Source organism: Diplotaxodon limnothrissa, linkage group LG13 (assembly GCF_057381915.1).
Source record: "Diplotaxodon limnothrissa isolate DT_005_m linkage group LG13, D_limnothrissa_male_GT1.1, whole genome shotgun sequence".
Classification (NCBI taxonomy): domain Eukaryota; kingdom Metazoa; phylum Chordata; class Actinopteri; order Cichliformes; family Cichlidae; genus Diplotaxodon; species Diplotaxodon limnothrissa.
This window is the reverse complement of record NC_140608.1, coordinates 9,202,091-9,223,822: the sequence shown is the minus strand read 5'-3', so window position 1 is coordinate 9,223,822 and position 21,732 is coordinate 9,202,091. Positions and strand designations below refer to the sequence as shown.

The window sequence follows — 21,732 nt, the reverse complement described above, 5'->3', positions numbered from 1 at the left end:
ACTCCAAATTAGTAAATTACCAAACAATTACAATAACAATAATAGGTTACAATATAAAGCGCCTTGATGCGACTGTTGTTGCGATTTGGCGCTATATAAATAAAATTGAATTGAACACAACGTTTATATTTTTGCCTTTTGCTTCCACCTCAGTAGATTTGAAGTTAAACAATCAAGAATCAGGTGAAGCCCAGGCTCATCTGTAATCCAGAGGGCTGAACGCAAAAAATATATGAGCCATCTTTATCTACCCAAGTGTAATTGGACAAATAGAGGAATAATTATAGAGTATAATGTTCAGTTGTAGTACTTTGTTAAGAAACCTTTGCCAAAACAATGACAGTCTGAAATCCATGGATTTAACCAAATGCAGTAAAGCAAATGCTTCACTGCAGCTGCCATCAATTATGGTTTGCTCTTGAGTCTTTCTGCCTTTCGCCTTCAAAACTTGATGCTCAATCAGGGTGAGATTAGAAGATTTACACGGCCACTACTGAATATCCTATTTCTTTACACTTTATTCAGAATCACCTGGGCCTTGTGCAACATGCTTTGGCTCCCTCAACATCTGTGCTGTGTAGCAGCTTCCAATCAACAGCTGCATTTAGCTGAATATGAGCAAAAATCATACACTTCACGATTAATCCAGCTGTTTCTGTTGCATTATCAATGATCACTACTACCTTAGTGAATTGAGAAGCTATGCCTACCCATGCCATCACTCGTCTCCACTGTGTTTTGAGGAGAATGTATTCGCCGGGTTAACATCCAGTCCAAACCTTCTCCTTTCATTTTTTCCTCACCCTACCTCACACCCATCAAGATTAATCTCAAGTTCATCTGGCTGACATTTTCTCTTCCAAAACTGATTTTCTGATATTTTCTTAGTTGAGTGTATTGTAGCCTTTCTACTCTTGAGGTTTATGAAACCTTTTCCACAGATCTACTACTACTTCTTATGCGAGTTTTAACATCACATGTAGGATAACAAAACTCCTGAAAAGGGACAAACCAGTTTCGCATTAGCCGCCCGCCCAAATTTAATATGACACCGATAAGAACATGGTCAGAAATAATAAAGGTATGCCTACTATGTCTCTATTTAAGGAACCTCAGCTTGTGCAAATCAAAGGCTAAGGTTCCTGCAGTGTTGTTTGTAGCGAGCAGTATCTGCAAACTTGGAAAAGATGAGAAAATAATGATAGACAGACCTAATAAAACAGGCCACTGCCAAAAAAGAGGAATTTTTGGGCCTTCAGTTAGCTTGGAATGTGTACCCTGTGGAAGGTAATATCTCTGGACCAGCACACAGATAATTTATCCCATGAACAATATTTAACAAAGGATGAGAAAAACAAAACACTTAGACAGTTCAAACTGTTTGTGCCTTTGTATTTGAAAAGCAATCAAGCAATGAAATGAACTGTAACTTACAAAGGTCTAGACAAAACCTAAAATTTAAAAACAAAGGTCCTGAGCTCCAGTCATGACACAAACGGTCACTTGGATTTCCGCTTCTGCTTTTGGTACCAATCGGGAACTTCTTTATTTGTCTGTAAATGAAAATAAGAGAAAGAAATAATATGAAAAGTGAAAGAGATTTGTTAATATACTCTCATCTATTTGACTTTCTCATGACTCATGGCTACATACTAGAACATATGCTCAGTTAGTGAAAAACTTCTATTTCACTAAATGATTTTTTAAAAAACTGTTCATCCTTTCATTTCTATTGCTTTGTCCTAACATGTGTCTAAGCACGTTCACATGGTGTGACTCATAAAAAGGGTGGTGCTACAACAGTCACTTACAAACACAGTGGGTTTGGGTTTGTTTGGTGATTCTTCTTCTGCTGTCCTGTTGATACGTTTGGACTGCTGTTTTTTCCCCAATCCAGAAGTCCTGATACCAGTTTTATCTGTTTCCAACAGGTTTAGAGCGTCTGCCTGTCTGGACCGCATGCTGATCAGGACCTGCTTCATCATGGCTAACTCCTGGAAAACCGCACAGTTCATAAAAGAAAAAAGAGGAAACAAGAGTAAAACAATAAATGAAGGAGTGTATGAGAAATTACTGGGAGTGTAGAGTCCAAAAGGCCACAGATTTCAACTATATAATCGTTTGATTTAACAAAAAAAAAAAAGTAATTCTTCTCTTTTATCTTTATTAATGTTTTGTGAAACATTTGCTTTCAAGAATTCAGGTCGAAGAAACCAAACACAGTCCAGCGATGGGACGACTTGCACTAAGGGTCTGCAGGGATGGCAGCAGCGGCAACAGCAGCAGGGCAGAGAGGGGGACTCTCGGCCATTTCACGGTTCTATTTATCACCTCTGAGGACATGAGCCCTGGCATCTCGCACACACGCACGAGCACACACGCACACACTAGAGCACACACACACGCTAGTGGCATCCCAAATAGCCAAGCTGAGGAACAGCTGTCTATGACAGGGCACATACTTCATACAGCAAACGGCCTGCTTGGGAACATACTCCTGCGTGTACGCGCACGCGTGCCTACGATCATTAAGACGCTGCACTAAATTCTCCGGTGTAAAGATCAACATTAAATTAATCAGCAGCTATTACTTATAATTGATTAATACCGTTAAATTTCAGACAAAAATACCAAACGTTTTGTTTTTAAGAAAAAAAAAAATTGTGTGAATTATCTGATTAAATTATAATTAGGTTTGTGTTCATTTATTTATTTATTTAAAGAAGACTTGAGCTCTAGGATATTATAAAGGAAAATTCCTAAATATTTACCAAAGACTGTTGGGGCCATAATTAAAGAGAGATATTAAATCTTTATATGTGTTGTTCCACTGAAGCATGGATTAACAGGTACGGTACCCACCTGGAGCAAGATACACTCAGACAATACAGTGGATGTCGCAGGTAACAGCTGCAAAACCTCATCACCGAAAACTAGATCTGCAATCATTAGTCATTAAATTCATGCAAACTGGGGAGTACTATAACAAAAAATAAATGTAATCTCTTTAGGTTTTAAACTCATACATTGCCAAAAAAACAATAAAAAACTCTGAGGTTTAAGTCATGAGCTTGTAGGAGAAAGAAAAAAAGAAATTGTGTCTCATCCCTGCAGCGGATGATGTGATCAAATTACAGCTTGCTTTACAATCTGGTTTAGCTACAAGTAAACTCTTGTGATTTGAGCTCAGAATTGCCACATTTCTGTCTGCACTTCAGAAGAAAACAACATGCTGAGCTGGAAGAGGTGACTGCTGTTTGGGGGTTTTACTGTTTACGTCAGTTGTGTGATGAAGTTGATCCAACACTTTGAAACTAAGAAACCAACCAACCAACCAACCAGTCTGTCTGTCTGTCTGTCTGTCTGTCTGTCTGTCTTTCTTTCTTGTTTCTCACTTTTCATTTTGTGACCTTACTTTCAGAGAATACTCTGGCTTTTTTATGTTTACAGTGATGTGCTATTGAAATATCACTGCAGCTTATAATTAAGCCCCCTGGAGTCTATTTGTGTGGGGTTTGAAAAAAAAAAAAAGCTCCAACAAAAACTCCATACAACCACTGATAATATAAATAGCAATGTAGCTTTTCGAATAAATGTACCACCCACTCAGTTTACGAATATTTTATATCTTGATATCATCAGAAAGCATTCAGCAAATTGATTGCTAACAATCACATAAACACTAAACAAAACACAACCAGTAACCAACACTGTCCCTTTGTGTACCTCTTGATGGTTGAGAAGTCGCTCCAGATCAGCGGCCATGTTATTTTTCACCTGTTCCAGAGCGGTCCGCTCTTTCCTCAGAGAACTGAGGTCATATTCAAACACAGACAGAGAGATCAGATCTCTAGTTAATACAAAAAGTACACTTAATATTTATTCAGTAAGTATATGTAGTAAAATATTAACATGTCTTGAACAAAAATATTTAAAGACTGCAGAAACGGTAATATTAATGTCCTTCATGAAGCAGATTTAGTGGGTTTTAGTTTTTTTTATTGCTCTTTAGCGTCAGGTCAGGAGATGGGACACACAGGATCAGATGTGAAGGTGTGGTATGCATCGTAATTTGAATGTTCATTCATTTGTGTATGCAAAAATAAACAAAAACGTTCATATAGATAAAAGCAACAGGACTTCAGTGCATCACGTAAAATTCTCCTGAGCTGTGCATCTGCAGCCAAACAGGTTAACCTTGCAGACCCACAGAGAAAACTTAAATGTTTCCGACAGGGAAAGTCTGACAGCATTTTTCTTAACCTTTTTCTTTTTTTTTAACCCTTCTTGTTCCTGCACCTGGTGAGCGCTCCGTGGTAGCACACAGCAAGAGAAAACCTGCAGTCTGTCAATTTGCATTTTTGACAGGCTAAAATAGAGAGGGCACAACAGCAATTTAGGTCATTGCCAAGAACCTGTAAATGCACTCATGTGGGGACTTACATGCACGCATGCAGGTTTGCACAGACATAATGGGCTAGGTGTGAAAGGGACAAAAGATGAGACTGGGAGATAATGATAAGGAAGAGATAAACCAAAGGGTGGGGAGGTATGGGCTCCCTATTGTATCAAGTGATTTACAAGATACAAAGTTTAACCAAACAAATTAGCAAAGGACGCTTTCCAAGAAGGAGAGAAGGCTGAACAACCTTCAGATGAAAAGGTCGTGAATGAATGTTTTTTTTTTTTTTTTTTTTTAAATGTAGTATGCAGCATTTGTACCTGACATTGCCCTCAAGTGAGGTGACACGCTCCTTCAGTATGCTGATCTGTGCATCCCTTTGTCTCACCGTCTCAATCAAGTAACTATAAGGTTGCTGCGTCTGCTGTAACAGCTGGTTGGCGGCCAACAACTGTGGAAAAAACAAAGTATGTGTTAACCTGAGCAGTTAGAGAGCAATTACTTCACGTATGTAATGTTTCGTTTGACTTGTGTAAATTTTTCATGGGTCTGTCAAACTGTTATCTCCGGCATTTTTCAAAGATTCAACTAAAGAAATTAGAAAAAAATGTGTTTTTCACAACACACGGCTAGTAACAAAGTGCTCAAAGATGCAATTTAAAACAGGTTCTTTGCAAAGTTGTCTGCTATGTGTAGACACAACACTACCTCATTCCTTAAGTTAGGTGCCTTTATTATGCTTGAATGATTCATAGGTCAGTGTTAAGTGGCTTAAACAAAAACATTCCCCTGGAAATGGTCAGGTACGATAACTTGATGGAAAAAGAGTGAAAAAGCAGCCAATTTCCACAAAAATGAGAAAAAAAACCTTTAAAAGACCTTTAGAAAACTAGTAGTGAAAATCTATTTATAAAAAAAACCAAAATATATTACAAGAACGTCTGACAGCTTAGAAGCAAAATATAAAGAAATCAGCGGTGGCTCAGTACAGTGCACAGTAATTGATAAACTAATGTCACACCAGTTAAGTAATTCTCTTTAGAAACTGGTTTTAGTTCACATTATAAAATTATATCAACTAAAATATTAGCAAATATTTCTGAATGATGCAAGATCTACAGTCATGGCATCTCTGATCTCATCAGGAGAAACTTGCATAAAAGTGAGTTTTTATGAAGGCATATCTAAACTTCAAGCTTTTTATGAAAAAAACAAAACAAAACATATCCATCAGTTGGTATTGTTCTTAAAATCTGCTGAACACTAGATAAAGTATGGGTGTTAAACATTAAACGGCTTTTACAACTGGCCGATAGTGAGTAGAACTGGGTGGAGGCTAAGGACAATCGTTAGTTAGTCAGGGCATTCGTGTGGGTGGTTTAGCAGTTAACACCCTGAGCCTTTCTAGTGAAAAGGAAGTATAATTTTTTCTTCTTCTTTTCTTGTATAGTCAGTGAATCATGAGTTATTCCAGATGAATGCCAGTTGATCACAGCTGACAGTTGAATGGTTGGCTTATTTAAATCTTGCCCATTCTGGCTTGCACAACCTCTCCTCTCATTGAGTTTATAATAATGAGTGAGGAGAAAGAAGAAGAAAAGAAAGGAAAACACAAGCACATTTGGCTGACAGAGCTATCAGGCTTATAATTCCAAGTCTTCCTGGATAAAATTTCCCATTAGTGCACGAGTGGCAGACACGTGACTTTACATACACATTTGTATACAGAGAGAATTCACACACCCAAACTTTAAGCTTCAGTGTTGCACACTCATACACAAACGCAACATACTGCCAAACGCAACAAAAGCTCAATGGCTGTCATGGTTTTTGGCAATACTTCCCACTGTATCAACAACGTTTGACAGGTATTATGACTAACTTCACATTCTTCTCATACAAAGTCTGCAATGCATGCTGTTTGTTTTTAAACAACCTGCCATTTTCGTCATTTGACTTCAAACGTGGAATCTGACAGTTTCATTGTTAAATGTTGACAGAAGATTCAGAAAAAAAGCAGGGGACCATCACAATGTGTCCCTAAGTGGGTTGGATGATACTCACTACTGTGCAAAAGTTTGGCCCTGAGGATGATATGAAAGAAATAATACCACAAATAAAGTCTTACACAACTACGCAGTAGTTAAGAAGAAAATAAAAATAAAAATCCTCCTAAGCTCACTTGCGCATAATTTTTAAAGACACCTGGCACGTCTTCCAGGAGAACTCGCCATGCCACTTCTGAGGACTTAACCTGTGGCAGGTGCTTCTTTCTCTTTACGCAAATTCAGCGCCGTTGAGATCAGGATTCACCGTTATGGATATATTTGTGGTCACTGTCATGCTTACCCTTGTGAAGTACCTAAAACTTTGGCTTAGTACAGCACACACGCACACTCTGCCAAAATCATTTTTTCCATTCTTCAAGATGTGACCTAATGTCACGGCTCCAATGGCAGCCTTTCAAAGAGAAGTGATTATACCACAGTCGTGACAATGTGAGGAGGTAAATAGAGATGAGAGAGGAGCCATCAAGGTTGGGCTTTGTAATGACTTTCTTTTGTTACAAGAGGGAATACGTAAATCATTGTGACTTTGACAGAAAAAGTGGAATAAATTTAAGCAGAGTCGCTGTAGGAGTTTTGTCACGGCGGGAAAACAAGTGTTTGCAGGTACTGACTTGAAATGCTTTCAAGTTTGTTTTCCTTAGAAAACTCTCATATTAATGATGTTCTCCAGGGAACTTGATATTGTTTCAGGTGTTTACCTGTTCAGATATCTGCCCCGTCTGCGACTTGTGACTTTCCAACTCTCTCCTCAGTGATGTATTCTGCCTCTCGAGCTGCAGCACCCTGCGGGCCAAGTGAACGCTGCACAACAGCCACATAAAAGTTATGGGAATTTCAATCAACAAGACAAAAATCAACAAGATTACACTAGTGTGTATTTACACAATGCATCTTCTAGAGTCTGCTGCTAGGCAATGAGATTAATTTAGCCTTTTGGCTGCACATGCTGGAGATAAAAATCAAATAAAAGACTAAGTGGAAACATGTCCAGATGTTCTAGTTTGGTATTTCTAAGGAATTACTGTTAAACAACTGTTTAGTTCACAAGGCAAAAGACACCGTGTGGGTGACCGCCAAAGAAGAAAGCCACAAAGATGCACGATATGTGTCACATTTAAAGCATAAACAGCAAATTGTTTACCAGTACTGCAACATAAAGGGCAAAATTCAAAATCAAATACAAAGGAAAAGAATATATGACAATATAAATGATGCATTTCTTTAAACACTCAAAATATGTTTTGCAAATCTTATGCAGGATGCAAAACCTTAAAAGACCAACATTTGTGTTGCATCCTTTGCTTGAAATGCAGTGAAGTGCTTCATGTACTATACCTCTGTTTTAGTCTTCTTTTGGCCGTTGTAGGAACATTTGCCCCATAGCCATATGAGAACAAAACCCTCTCTGCCTCTTCTTCATTCTCAACTGGTAAGAGATAATGGTACAACTGGAATTAGAGTATGTCTGCGGGGCTATTAAGATAAACAGGTACAAACATGTGGTTTGTTTTCTTTTCCTGCAAAGCTCAGGCATTTAAAAAGATCAAAAGATAAAACTGTATTAAGATTTTGTTGCCATCTTTCTATGTCAATCTCCCATCTTACCCAAATAAGATTATTATGTAATTTGTATTACACACATTTTTCCAATGTTAGGTTCCAGTTGAGTGCACTTGTTTGCTTTTGTCTGTCTGATTTCACAGATATGTGTTTAAAGTGGCTGTTTCCACAGAGATAATGCAATACTCTTACTTTCGGCGGCTTGCATGGTGACCTGGTCCAGCTCTTGCTCGAGCTTTTCATACGTTTCCAGGCGAGACGCCTGCTCAGCGTTCTGAGTCTGCAGCTCTGCTACCCGCCTCTCTGAGGAAGTTTGTAGCCTGTAAAACTCCTGAGTGAGGAGCTTAGCAGCAGGAGGAGAGACAGAGAGACAGACAATAATGTTCAAAACTATTGTTCTTAGTTGCACTTTAACACCTTTGTTTCCAAATTATGTCCGCAGAGTTATAGTTTATCAAGATCAGCTTTTTCCAAAATGATAAAAGTTATCTCACTTCAGTTATGTTTTGCTGTAAAATGAGGTTGTCAAACATGCCAACGCTATCAGTAAATCCTGTCATAAACCTGCCACGTATGACCTGTGCAACTGCCACAAGAGTTGACTTGAGTCCCCATGAGTTGTGCTTACTGACAGAGAGTCATTTGCACTGATGGCAACATTGCCATGTCAAGCTATCCCAGTGTGGGATGGTTTGTTGATGGAGGCGATTTAATATAAATTCTAATCTCTGCATTAAAACTCATGATATGAGCCCTCTTGCTTCTAGAATTCCCAGAGTATTTAAAATATTTTAATATAATATTGATATTTGGTCTCTCTGTATAGCTACAAAAATCACCATGCAAAATATCCCAATACTTTTTATTGATTGATTTATTTTTCCCCACCACCCCAAACTAACATAGTAGCAAAAAACCTTTCGCTATACAAAGATAAAATGGTTAATAAATGTTAAGGTAACCCTGGACACACACAAGGCTTTGAAATCTTTTGATACTGCCAAGTTTATAGAGACTGAAAGAAAATGTAAAATGCTGTGCCTCAGCCTGCTAGTAAAGACACCTATCGTATAAATTTGAGGCGATTTTCCAAAAGGTTGACCTCTGATCTTGACCCTGAGTTCAAGTTCATTGAGATGAGAAGTCACCTCGTTTCTAAGTTAACTTGAGTGTCTAAACCGCCCGCCCAGCCAGCAAGGTTACGACAATACCCCATCAAACTTTTACAGCTGAGGGGCAAGAATTTCCTGGATTGGATGAGTGCTTTTTTGCTTTTGCTTATTTTGCTTCTTGCCTATGCTGTTTTGCCAAACTCAGTTTGATGCTCATACTACCACACAGTTTGCTGCACAATCGAGCCTATATTTTACTTGTAGGTTTCATATATGGTTGCAGGCAGAAATTCATCGTAACAACAGGCTTGTAGGGAACAAGTACATTTACATATTTGACACACTTACATGTTTCAGACTATGAAACAAATTTTAGTATTTGAAAAAGACAGCCAAGTTTTAAATGACAATGTCATTTGTTACAGAAAAACAGCTATCTAAACCTAACCTAATAACTGGCTGTGCCTTCCTTGGAAGCAAGAATTGCAGTAACTTGGAAATAGTCTTACACATTGCTGTGCAGGAATTTTGGCCCGCACTTTCAGAAATTTTAATTCAGCCAAACAGGTGGGTTTTCATGCATGAATGGCCTGCTTAAGGTCATTCCAAGGCATCTTAATTGGATTTAAATGTGGGCTTTTGACTAGGTCACTCCAAAAACCTTCATTTTTCTTTGTTTTGTAGCCATTCAGAGGTGGTAGAGAGCTTCACGGTTCCACCAGTTGGCCATCACACTACACCACCACCGCACCACGTTTGACGGTTTGTATGATGTTCCTTTTATGAAATGCTGTGTTGCTTGTGTTATGAGACACAAATCTTCCAGAAAGTTTTCCCTCATAAGTCCATAGAATTTTCCTAAAAGTCTTCATCAACAGATCATCAAGATGTTTTTAGGCAAATATGAAATGAGCCTTTGTGTTCTTTTTGGTCGACAGTAGTTTTCTCCTCGGAAGTCTCCCATGGCCATTTTTCCCAGTCTCTTTCTTACTGTTGAATCACGAACGCTGACCCTAACTGAAACACATGAGGTCTGCAGTTCTTTTGTGTCCTCCTGGATGAGTCATTGATGCACTCTTAGAGTATTTGGTAGGACGGCCACTCCTGGGAAGGTTCTCTGTTTGTAATTAATAGATCTCACGATGGTTCACTGAAGTTCCAAAGCCTTGCCTTGGAAATTGCTTTTTAATCTTTTCCAGACTGAGTGACAATGACATTGTTTCTCATCTCTTCTTGAGCTTTTTTAGATGGTGGCATGTGATTTCTTGATTCAAGAGGTCTGGCAGGAATCAGGCCTGGGTGTGGTTAGTGAAATTAAACTTAGCTTTCCAAAATAAATGTGGTTAATTTTCTCACAGTTAATTAACAACTTAAAAAGGCAGGACAATAATTTTTTCAGACAGGGCCAGGTGGGTTTAACTCTTTTTCCCCCGACTAAATGAAATCACAATTTAAAAACTACATTTTGTATTTACTTGGGTTATCTTTGTTTAAAAGAAAATTTATTTGAGGATCTGAAACATGTAAGTGTAACAAAGATGCAATGTCCAATGCAAAAAGAGGAAGCTAGGAACTATTTGACGCTTGTCTTTTTAATCACAGTACACTATACTGGGAAGTTGTGGAGAAGTACCTAAACATTATTTATGTACTGAAGCCACAGGTCAATATTGCTATCATTCAGATTAAACATAGAGTTCCTTCACTTACATACCCCTCTGAGTGTGTCTCTCCACCATGCCTCAGTTCATGTGCAGATGCATAATGAAACACATGCTCAAATACAGCTTATAAGATAATGACAAGATAAATAAGATAATGGCTAGATAGTAATTAACTAAAAAGAGAAGATGGCGTAATTACAGCACTGATAAATACGTTAAAGGGATAATGAAAATTTTTAACTGATTTTTCCCATTTGATTTAATCAACGGTGAACTACAAAGCATTACACGGACTTTTAATCAGAATGAATGTTCCACCATCGTAATCAAATGATGGATAATGGAGTAATATCTTGAGACGTAGGGTATATTTTTGTTCCCATTACATACATGATTACATAAACTTTGTTTTTGGATTAACTTGTTAGAAATTGTTTCCTTTTACCATTTTTCCTTTTCAACATTTACTCGAAAAATAGATCAGGAGAAAAGAAAGATCAGACGGAGACAAAAAGCAAGCCTTGCAATCACAGCGTTAATTTAAAAATAAATAAATAAATAAATAAATAAATAAATGAATAAATGAATAAATAAATAAATAAATAAATAAAGCATTTTTCTCCTTTTAAGAACACGTGATGTGATGAGAGGTGCATCCAGACATCAAGGACTAATTGCACTTAGTGTACTTCTTTCATAAGTACGCTTGATTCATTGGACACAAATAAAAATGAAGCCACTGGAGCGATTTATGAAGACGGATAGCCGTGTTAATTTTTAAGTACTATGGACGGACTTGATTTTAGGCTTCAGTTGTGCATATTCGGTTGTAATAACAACATCGTATGTTTGTGGGCAACGTTTCTCCCGTCTGTGCCAAACAGATCATTTTTGACTGACTGATAATTAGGAGTAGACTAGAAGCACCAACTTTGTTATCAAAGAAGTGTTCAAGGTGACAATCAGACTGAGGTAATCTTGAATTAAATAAGAAGACTGAGAGAATTTTTAAGTTGTGTGCTACTCTCTGTAATGAATGCTCCACAGACCTCAGCAGGATGCACTGAACCTGCTTTTAAAAATTCTAGGAGAAATCCAATTACTAATACGAATAAACAACCTGTAACATTAACTCAAGCAGAAAGTAAAACAAACACACTAGTAATCGGGTATCCCATCATTTTATGTCTGAGTACCTCTAGTTTCTTCTGCTGTTTCTCACACTCCAGCTGACACTGAGCTAGGGCTTTAGCCGTCTCATCCTTGACCATATTAGCACGCTCAGCTTCAAAAGAGTGCAGCTTGGCCTGGTTGGATAGTTCTGCCACCCGGCTGTCTGTACCCAGCTGCAGCTGACGGAACCTAGAGTAAGAAAAGATGGAGATAAAGTCACACACCTCACTAGATATTAAAGATAATTTTTGTATTTTTTTTTTTAAATGCTACAACATGTTTTGGTACAAAGAGACTATGTGGACTAGATAATAAAGGAGCACAGTGTGCTTCTCACACAAAAGGTAAACTCAGCTGTAGGCTGGTGGTTGAGCTCAGGCATGCCCGGTGGTTTTAAACAAACGCTGCAACTTCTTCCGTAACAGGGACTCAATTACATTTTGCGGTAAATGTCTTAAAAGCATGCTCCTGTTGGTATACTTTAATTCCCCATTGTACACTATTGTGAAATGAAGTTCAATTTGCGCCTCCACCGCTACACAAAGTCATTTAGCAGGAAGTTTGCTTGTTACCATTTCTTCAGTTGTGCTTGCAGCAGTTTTTGATTTTGTTCCATCTACAGTGATTAAGTTGGCACCAATAAAAGGTTTTTCCATATAACCTAACCAATTAGACAAGAACAAAGGGACCGAAAGTGCCCTGCAGTTAATGTCGGATATAGAATATAAAGACAGAGGTGCTTTTATTTTCATTTTGATCCAATTTTCTATGCATGTAAATGCAAAGACATAACAAACTGGTTGGTTATTTTAATCTTTCCAGTCATTTATCAGGCTGAAACAGCAAATGGATCCTGATGAATCGAGCAGCATGTGTAAGACTGTTAGATGAGTAAGAAAAATAACTTGAAGATATCACTTCCCGCTCGAGAGAAATTATAAACTCAATTTTTTCGTGACTAATTAAAAAAGGGCAACGATTTTTCTGCAGCCTTTAAAGTACAACACGAGCAGACAACAGTTTCAAGCTCACTTCTCCTCCCTAGGCAGTGTTCGAGCATGCACACACAGACCCCATCAAGTCGTGGAGGTTGGTTGGATAATATTAATAACTCTCGATTACAGCTGACCTGATAAGATTTCATCATCCATAGTGCGCAGGCCTGAGCTATGTGCTCACAGTGATAGACGTGTACACATGGTGGACATTTTATGCCTTCTATTATTCATCGTGGCCGCAATATGGAAGCAAAGAAGTAAAAATTTCTTTGGAAAACAATGCTACCCTTCCGGAAGGCTCATTAGCTGCATTTATTCTTGTGCTTTTAAATGGCAAATTTATGACAGTGGCAAATAAGAGTACGTGACACTCAAGCTACCCAAGGCAGCATTGCTGCAGCAAAGTCTGTCAGGAAGGTGAAAACGGAAAACTGTGCTCAACACTTTGCCTTTGTTTTGGACAATCGGATCGCTAAGGTTCAAGCTGGCCCTTTAGGCTTAAATTAACTGACGCCATTTCAGGCTTCTCACCCTCATTCTTTGCCCCAGAAATAGGGGCATGCGTGGGGTTAGGGGTTAAGGGCTTGAGGCTAGCATCTGTCATTGCTGGCTTGCGATGTGATGTAGAGAGGGAATGTGATCGCTGTAGAGAGAGTCCAAGGGAGAGTGAAGTGACTTTGTGCATGTGTGTGTATGTGTGTGTGTGTGTGTGTATGGAAAGACTAACAGCTGGTGGTTTGGATGTAGAGAAATGCATGGCATGTAGTAGTAACCCAGGACTGGGACACTACTACTACTGCTGCTGCTGCTGCTGTGTAAGTGGCTCTGTTTGTGTGTTGCAGAGACACTTAAAGTGAAAAAAATAAAGATTTATGACATGAGAAATGAGAATTCTTGATGGTGCAGAAAGAAATTTCTCCACGTAAATAATTGTTAGTTTTAAAATGTGGTTTCAAAAGGGAGTCTTGAGAAATCAGGTGCAAAGACACATACCATGTGACTAATGACACGACTGAAATGCTACCTCCAATAAAAAAGAAATCTTACACCTTAAGTATTTATGTGCTGGCGTGTTCATCAGGGCTCACAATATTTCTGTAGCAATTTTCATGCAATTTTTAAAACTTCTTACAAGGCTGTGGCCCAGAGGCACCTTTCCAGGCTATACTGAGATGGCCTCTGTGGCCTGGAGCAGAGATAGAGACTAGCTGGTCAGACACTAATCACTCAGAAGGAGGGTGGAAAAGGAAAAAATATACTAGAAAAACAACTTCATTTTTTTTTTTTTAAAAACCTACAAAATCTGAAAAAACCCCACATAGTTTAAGCATTAAAAGGCAACAAAACTTGATTACTAAACTCACTTTCTCTTAATAGCAATTTCAAAATCTCATCTTATTTCCTCAGCAAATATCGTCAGTGCCACCAAATAATCGGTGCCTCATTTTGCTTTTTACCTGTGCTGTTTCTGCTTTTACAGGCCAAGACACTGGCTGCTTAGGACCTCTTTTTATAAAGTAAACTGACTTCCGAGCAACCTTTTGATCTCTCTGCTACAGCAAAGCCTTCATGTGATCTTTAGTAAGAGATGGTAAACCACAGCCACCAAAGTCCTGCCGCGCCCACAACATTTGCTAATGACAGGCGGCCAGTGGCTCGCATGTCAGCGTCAAAGCAAGTACAAGCTCACAGCTTTAAAAGAAACAGAAGAAACACGGTGAGAACTTAATCTTTATAAAAAGCACAGCAATCAAGCTGGCTTTATTAATCAAACTAGTTTGGCTTCTTTGGCTTCTTTGGCTGGCAAACACAAAATACAATGAATTATGCAAATGGGTTCCAAATATTTCATGGTTAACAACGACAACAAAGAGTCGTTCCAGATGCCCTCAGTTACCCTCAGGTAGAGTTTCTTAAGTAGCCAACATTGGAAGGTGTTAACTAACCACGACGCTACCTGTCACATTAACAAATCTTTCTCACGCAGCTGGAAACAAAAACAGATTTTAGTAGTCTAAAGCAGAGGTCCCCAACCATTTTTTGCGCCACGGACCGGTTTATGCCTGACAATATTTTCATGGACCGGCCTTTAAGGTGTCGCGGATAAATACAACAAAATAAAACTAGTACCGGTACTGAAAAAAAGAAAATTTATTCATAACACACGTGAAAAGACCAAGGAACCGAGTAAACGATAAAAACGATAACAAAATAACGCTGAAAAGAGATAAAAACCCTGAAAACTATACATTTCACACCTGAGCCTCAACTCTCGCGGCCCGGTACCAAACGACTCACGGACCGGTACCGGTCCGAGGCCCGGGGGTTGGGGACCGCTGGTCTAAAGTATGTAATCATGTGACCAAGCACTTTTTTCCACTTTCATGTGTGGTATTTTCAATTGTAACTAAGAATTTGTACTCATTATATCGCTGCTTGCACGGATAAAAATGTTGATATTTATTCTAAAACTACCAGTTTTCATGTTATTTAAAACCTCCCATTTTGAACCGCATTAAAAATCTAGTTTATACAAGAAAAAATAAAAGAAGTTACCCCTAACATGCATTTAACAAGGTGCACAGACAGTCCCATTTTCCCACTTACTTTTTTTAGCACTCTCTCTCTTTGTTTTTTAATCAAATTAAGACTGAGAGAATTTTATTAATAATCAATAAAATAACTTCCACTTATCTTCTTGACTACAAAAATGACCTAAAGGGAGACTTCTGAGTCAGAAGTCTCCCTTTAGGTCATTTTTTCTGACTTCTGTGCATGACATGGAGTGACAGGGGAAAAAAACATGTCAGTGTTGCGCTTTAAGCATGTGACAGATGATAAAACTCACTGCTCCAGCAGTTGGTCATATCTGGACTGGGCATCTCTCTCAGCAGCCACTGCTCGGTCTCTCTCCAGCACCGCGCCGTCTCTGGCCTCGCGCAAGTTCCTGATCAAACACACACACACACACAGTTGAAAGACACTCTCATTCCTGTGGAGAGCAATGATTTTAATCATTCGAAGATATGCTGCTATTTTCTTAGTTTTTGAGGTACTGTTACATTGTAACATTGTAACAGCTCTTTCTTCTCTTAAATATCTGTGTAGGCACAAGTAAATACAGTAACAGACAAATGTTATGTTATTTTACTGACCTTTTTTTGAACATGTATATATAAAGAAAAAAAAGAAAAGAAAAGAAACATTAAGTTGACACGAATAAGTATATAATCACACAACTTACACACTCACAAAGGATCAGGGTGAAGTTTACTGCGAAATTTGCTTTACTCTATGTTAGATAAGATGAAAAATAAAAAGACCAAGTGTAGTGTGTGCACAATTATTCTACTTTTTGCTGTTCTCTAATTCACCACAAGTAGCTCTACATATTTTAACAATGCAAATATTTATGTTTGATGTCTTGTTTCTTCTCCTCCTCCCGGGGATCTTTTGCTTTTTAGGTGAATTTGTAAACCACAACATCATTGAGTCACCAGCCTCTTCCCTAATGCAATGCTTCAATTTGTAATTATAAACCACTCACTGACTCTTAATGAGTAATGAATAATGTTTGACTTTACTTGGTTTAAACAGCACCCCTGATATTCAGTTTTTCAGCAGTTATACTAAAAGACGCTGATACCTGTTTTCCCTCTCATACATCTCCCTGGAGGTTCTCTGCAGGTTGTCTATCTCCTGACTTGTTTTCAGCCTGATGTTCTCCAACTCCTCTCTTAATTTGCTCTCATATTCTGACTTGTAGTGGTCTCTGTAGAGAAAAGATGATAAAAAAAATGTTTTTTTTAAATGAACAGAGCATTATACGCAGAAGCTTTCTTCATGTGGGTGAGGTCATAAGAACTGAGATCAGAATACAGCTGGCAGATACTGCGTATCATCATCTAATTTTTATTGACTATTATAATACTTGCACAGCTTACTTCTTCCATATCAAAGCACTAGAATAGTGGCTTCTTATGAGAAGCATAAAAGAACAAAAACAGCAAAGCCGAACCTGGATGCTACATATTTTTCATAGGCGTCTTCCCTGGCTTTTTTAGTGTCTTCTAATTGTACCTGGTCAAAAAAACAGAAACAAAGGTGAAAGCAAACCACACGGGGACTTCTTGTGTTACTATAAGCATTTTGCCAAAGAACTGTCTGAACCTGCAATCTCTCCAGGCGGTCTTCTTCATGTGCACAGCGAACACTGAGTTCCACATTCTGCCTGTGCAGGTACTCCTTGTCCTTCTGCAGGAGTGTCACTGATTGTTGCAATGTTGCCACCTGGAGGACACGAAGGAAGAATACATTTAAAAAACAAAAAACTATTAACACAGAACCATGAAAGAAAGATTTAGAGGGTATTACGAGGAAAGCATCTGTGTGATGCACCTCTTTGCTGAGTGTGTCCCTTTCTCTGGTCACTGCAGCGTGAGACAAGTCTACGGCCTCATATCTCCTCTTTAACTCCTTCAGCTCTGCTTCAAAGTTGTCGCGCTCTCTATAAAACACAACATCAGGAGTGGACACAAATTTAAACTTACAAGTTCAAAATTTAAATATAAAGGTAAGTTTAAATTCATCATCTCCTACTTGTTGTTTTCTGAGGGGAAAAGGGGTTTGGAGCTTGTTGTTTCCAGTTTATTAGATAATATCATAGTGAAATGCTGCTCTTTGAAACATTACATAATATTAAAGTAATTAAAATGATAGCAAACAAAAACTGACGGCTGGTTTTCCTTTTTTAAATAAAACACAAAGGCTCCTGGCGTCCTACTTTTCCACCACATCTATTACAGACATGCTGTTACGCCAGACGATCCATTAAGTGTTTCAACGCCAGTATCAAATGTTACAATGCACTGTTTTCAAAGGATCTGACTCACAGTAGTCAAATTTATAATGTGTTCTTTCATTACTGTTATAGAAGAAAAAGCAGCGGGCTGCTCTTAAATCTACAATACAGTTCTGCATTTTTTCCCCATGTACTGTTTAAAAATTGTGTTTCTGGGACAAGGACAGAGCCTAAAATATGTACTGTGGCCTTCGTGGGAAATATAGAAAGCTCATAAGCTGACCTCTGATTAGCAAATGTCACATAAGCAAACACACCGTTTGATGTTTGGGTAGTTTTCTCTGCGGTAGTCACCATCTTGGATCTGCTGTTTGGTGTCAGCCAGTTCTAAGGTCAATCTCTGATTCCTCATCTCCAGCTCTGTACGCAACCGCCGCTCTTCCTCGTAGCTCTTTGAGGACACATGCACAGAAAAGACAATACTGATAATACAAGAAGCACCTTATCTACTACGACTATTATTATTATTAGCATTATCATCATCATTATTAGCATTAGCATTATTATTATTAGATGTGATAAGACACATTCCCGCATTCAGCACGAGGTGATGCGCAATTTTACAGCCAGACGTCTCCAAATCACAAACCGAAACCTTGCCAAGAAAATAAGGCATCCGAAAGAAATACTAGGAATTCTGCTACTAGTATTCCTTGGACACTGGAAGGAATAATAACGAAAAACTGAAAGATTAGGATTTCAGGAAGAATCCAGTCCAGGCACTCAATGTAGGAGCAACTGATAAAAAGGCCTTTGTTTTTAGTGAGCTAGAGGAATTAGAATATGTACACTAGCATGTATTGGCTTGTGTGTTCTTCAGGGTGCGGGACGTCTACGTTTAAAAAAAAAAAAGAAAAAAAAAAAAAAAGTAAAATCACCTGTCACACAGCAATGTTTAGATGCCCTGTGGCATTTTCATCTTAAAGCATCTCTTGCCAAGAAGAGAATTAGGACAGGATATTTTCCACAGTTTTCCCATTCTCAGATGTTCCGAACACAAGGAAATAGTCTGCTTTTAAGACATCCACACTACTGTGTGGGTAATACAAGCATGCTGTTTGGATAGTGCACATGTGGAAGCACACATGATATCCACTCAGTAATGCAGTACAGGAATATTACCTGTGCTATTTACTATCTGTAACAAAGCAACAGCATGCCTACTTTTTACTATGGAACCGTCAAGTTAAATACCAGCATGTCTGGTCCGACTGTGTCAGACATTTGCGTTCTCACATTCACCTCCTTAGGGTGAAAACTGCTTAGCCAACATCCCTCCAGCAGCCGGAGTCTGAATTCATGACATTTTTTTGGCATATTATAACCCTGCTGTCAGCATGACACAGCATTTTCTCATCATTGTGTCATGCATGCCTACGGGGTGTCTGGTAGTTGTATTGACTGTACTGTTTTTGTTTAACTCACACCAATATCATTCTCAACACTGCAGTTTTTAACATGACCACTGAAAAGTCGCTACGATTGACGCTTTTAGCACATCTTGACCATCTGCGATCTTTGTTTTTACATTTCCTAAACAAGTGACTCAAAGTCTGAGTGTTTCAAGTATGTTGCTTTAAACATAACAAAAGAAAATAAAGACAAAAAAGAACAAGTGTTTGATATGCTACGTAAACAATTATGTGAACACTTTGCACAAGTGCTGCTAGGTTGGGTTTGTGTGTTTTACCTCAATCAGTGTCTTCATCTTGGTTCTGTGCATACCCAGCTCTTCTGTTACACTGCTGTCCTTCAGACTAAGCTCAACCAGCTGGGCCCGCAGAGGAGTCACTACCTCATAGAAACGCATCTAGGGACACAGCACAAAGAAAACGTCACCTTGTTTCTTGATTTCTTTATATGTTGTCCTTTCTAATGACCAATAGAAGACCACCTCATACTCACAGCTACATATTCCTGTATAGATATTTTGTCCTCAGGAAGACCACGAAGCTCCTGGTATCTGTCCTGGGAGAGGTCCAGATCCCTGAGAGATCTCCTCAGTTCTCCAGCCTTCTCACACAGCTGTCGGTTAGTCTCCTCCAGCTGCTGCTGCCTGAGCAGGATGGCCTCCATCTCCTGCTTACGCAGAGCCTGCTGCTTCCTGGTGATGACAGCCTTTTTTAACAAAGTTGACATTTGACCTCAGCAGCTAAATGATGGGACGGAGGGTATATGTAGTTGTATTAGTTAGAAATTACATTACAATGCACTATAGAAGCTCTGCTTATGCACGTTAAAGCACACATAATTGTGTACTTTAACATGCATAACACGCAGGTCCTCTTTCACTGCATCCATCAATCTTCTCTGTGGTATTCCTGTTTTCCTCCTGCCTGGCATCGCCATAAGACCTTGACCTCCAATCCCAGATCCAACAGGATTAGAAATGGTTCAGATTAAGCAGTTTGTATACAAAGTTAGAAAGGCAAGGTTGACATGGTTTAGACACGTGCAGTGCACGGATAACTGATATATCTGATATAATTGTCCAATATATCAATTATCAATCACTGGACATACTGTATCAATTATTCACGCACTGTACGTGTCAAAACCATGTCAACCTTGCCTTGTTGGAAATACTGCTCAATAGCCTGAGCTGTATATGCATTTCTTGCTCCCAAACATGACACTGATGCTACAAAGGGCACAGGGCAGACACAACATCCTTGTGTGATGTAATACAATGAGATATGGGGGCAGGGGCCACGTCTATAAGAGTGCTGCTTTATATGCACACATAAAGACTTCAATTTAAGTCTTTATGTCTCGGAAAATATAACTAGTCATGAAACCCCTGCTCTGGTTGTGTCCTTTCTCACCTGTTCTCCTCCTGAGTAAGTTTCAGCTGGTTATCCAGTCTTAGGACCAACACTTGTTTCTGATGCAGGGCGTCATTCAGCCTCTCCTCCAACTCCTCAATCTGAAACACCAGATATTTTATTATAGACGCTTTAATTCAATCACAAAACTATTACTGCAACAATGATGCTGCAGTACCAGGTCGTTTTTCTCCTAACCAGGGGAAAAGTTATCTGCAGAAACACTGTCTCCATTTCCCACCCCAAGTCTACCTTTGACATATGATCGGCCTTCATGTTGTCTATGATGAGATTCTTCTGCGATAGCTCGATTTTAAGCAGCTGGATGTTGTGCAGCAGCTCCTTCCTCTCGATCAGCTGGCGGGTCACCTTCTGGGAGCCGTTCCGCTGCTCGTCGGACGAGGAGACATCCTCGGTGGTGGGCACGGTAGTCTCCAAGCTGATGTCCTCAGACTCTAGGTCCAAAGAGCTGGAGACGTTGGCTGCAGTCGGCTTGAGATGCTGCTTCTTCGGAGGCATTTTGTATCGTTTTGAATCCTGATTCTGACTCCTCGGTACCTCTCTGGCTAAACAGCTAAACACTGGCAACCAGCGTTAAACAAAGAGGACATGAACTTCATGCTGAATTGCAGTGACACCCCGGACTCAAAAAGAGAAGCCACAGAATTGTTTTTGTTTTCAAGGGTCCCGCTCTGAGCTGCCTGCTAGCCGCCACCGGCTCGACTTCTATGTGGGTTCAGCTACAGCGCCCTCTGTAGTAATAACCGTGAAGTGCAATCGCCATATAGTTCTCTGTACGTGATAACGATATACCGTCGTGCAGTACCCCCTCCTAACACGGGGGTCGCTATAATAACAACAGCGACAAATAATTCAACTGCTTCCTTTAAGAATTTGTTTTCAACAAACAATTAGATGGCCAGCCAAAACTAACTTTTAACATGTATAATATTTTACACAATGCTGAAAAATACTTTTGTGTTTTTCGACATAACATGCTTCTTATTCGACATGATTTCTAAATGCAGAAGATTATAAATGGGAATATAAACGATCAAAAACGCGTAA

At 39.0% G+C, this 21,732-nt stretch overlaps 1 protein-coding gene across 1 annotated transcript; it reads right to left on the bottom strand.

The window, feature by feature from the left end:
• Nucleotides 1-1,476: 1,476 nt before the first annotated feature.
• On the bottom strand, nucleotides 1,477-21,340 carry pibf1 (progesterone immunomodulatory binding factor 1). Its single transcript, XM_085369129.1, has 18 exons — nucleotides 20,917-21,340; nucleotides 20,665-20,765; nucleotides 19,745-19,943; nucleotides 19,530-19,649; nucleotides 18,097-18,230; nucleotides 17,377-17,485; nucleotides 17,149-17,268; nucleotides 16,997-17,058; nucleotides 16,625-16,750; nucleotides 15,827-15,925; nucleotides 12,004-12,169; nucleotides 8,224-8,374; nucleotides 7,807-7,897; nucleotides 7,170-7,272; nucleotides 4,723-4,853; nucleotides 3,727-3,811; nucleotides 1,812-1,994; nucleotides 1,477-1,553 (listed from the first exon to the last, which is right to left on the bottom strand). Exons 1-18 carry the CDS (start codon nucleotides 21,181-21,183, stop codon nucleotides 1,500-1,502), a joined length of 2,301 nt encoding a protein of 766 aa, XP_085225255.1. The 5' UTR covers nucleotides 21,184-21,340; the 3' UTR covers nucleotides 1,477-1,499.
• Nucleotides 21,341-21,732: the final 392 nt, after the last annotated feature.

Bases quoted from the DNA above. Each gene is read 5' to 3' on its own strand.
- pibf1 (XM_085369129.1), bottom strand. From the start codon at position 21,183: ATGCCTCCGAAGAAGCAGCATCTCAAGCCGACTGCAGCCAACGTCTCC. The intron at 18,231-19,529 runs GTAAAACACACA...GTGTCCTCAAAG, and splicing joins AGATGAAGACACTGATTGAG to AGCTACGAGGAAGAGCGGCG. The intron at 16,751-16,996 runs GTTCGGCTTTGC...TTTTCTCTACAG, and splicing joins GAAAAATATGTAGCATCCAG to AGACCACTACAAGTCAGAAT.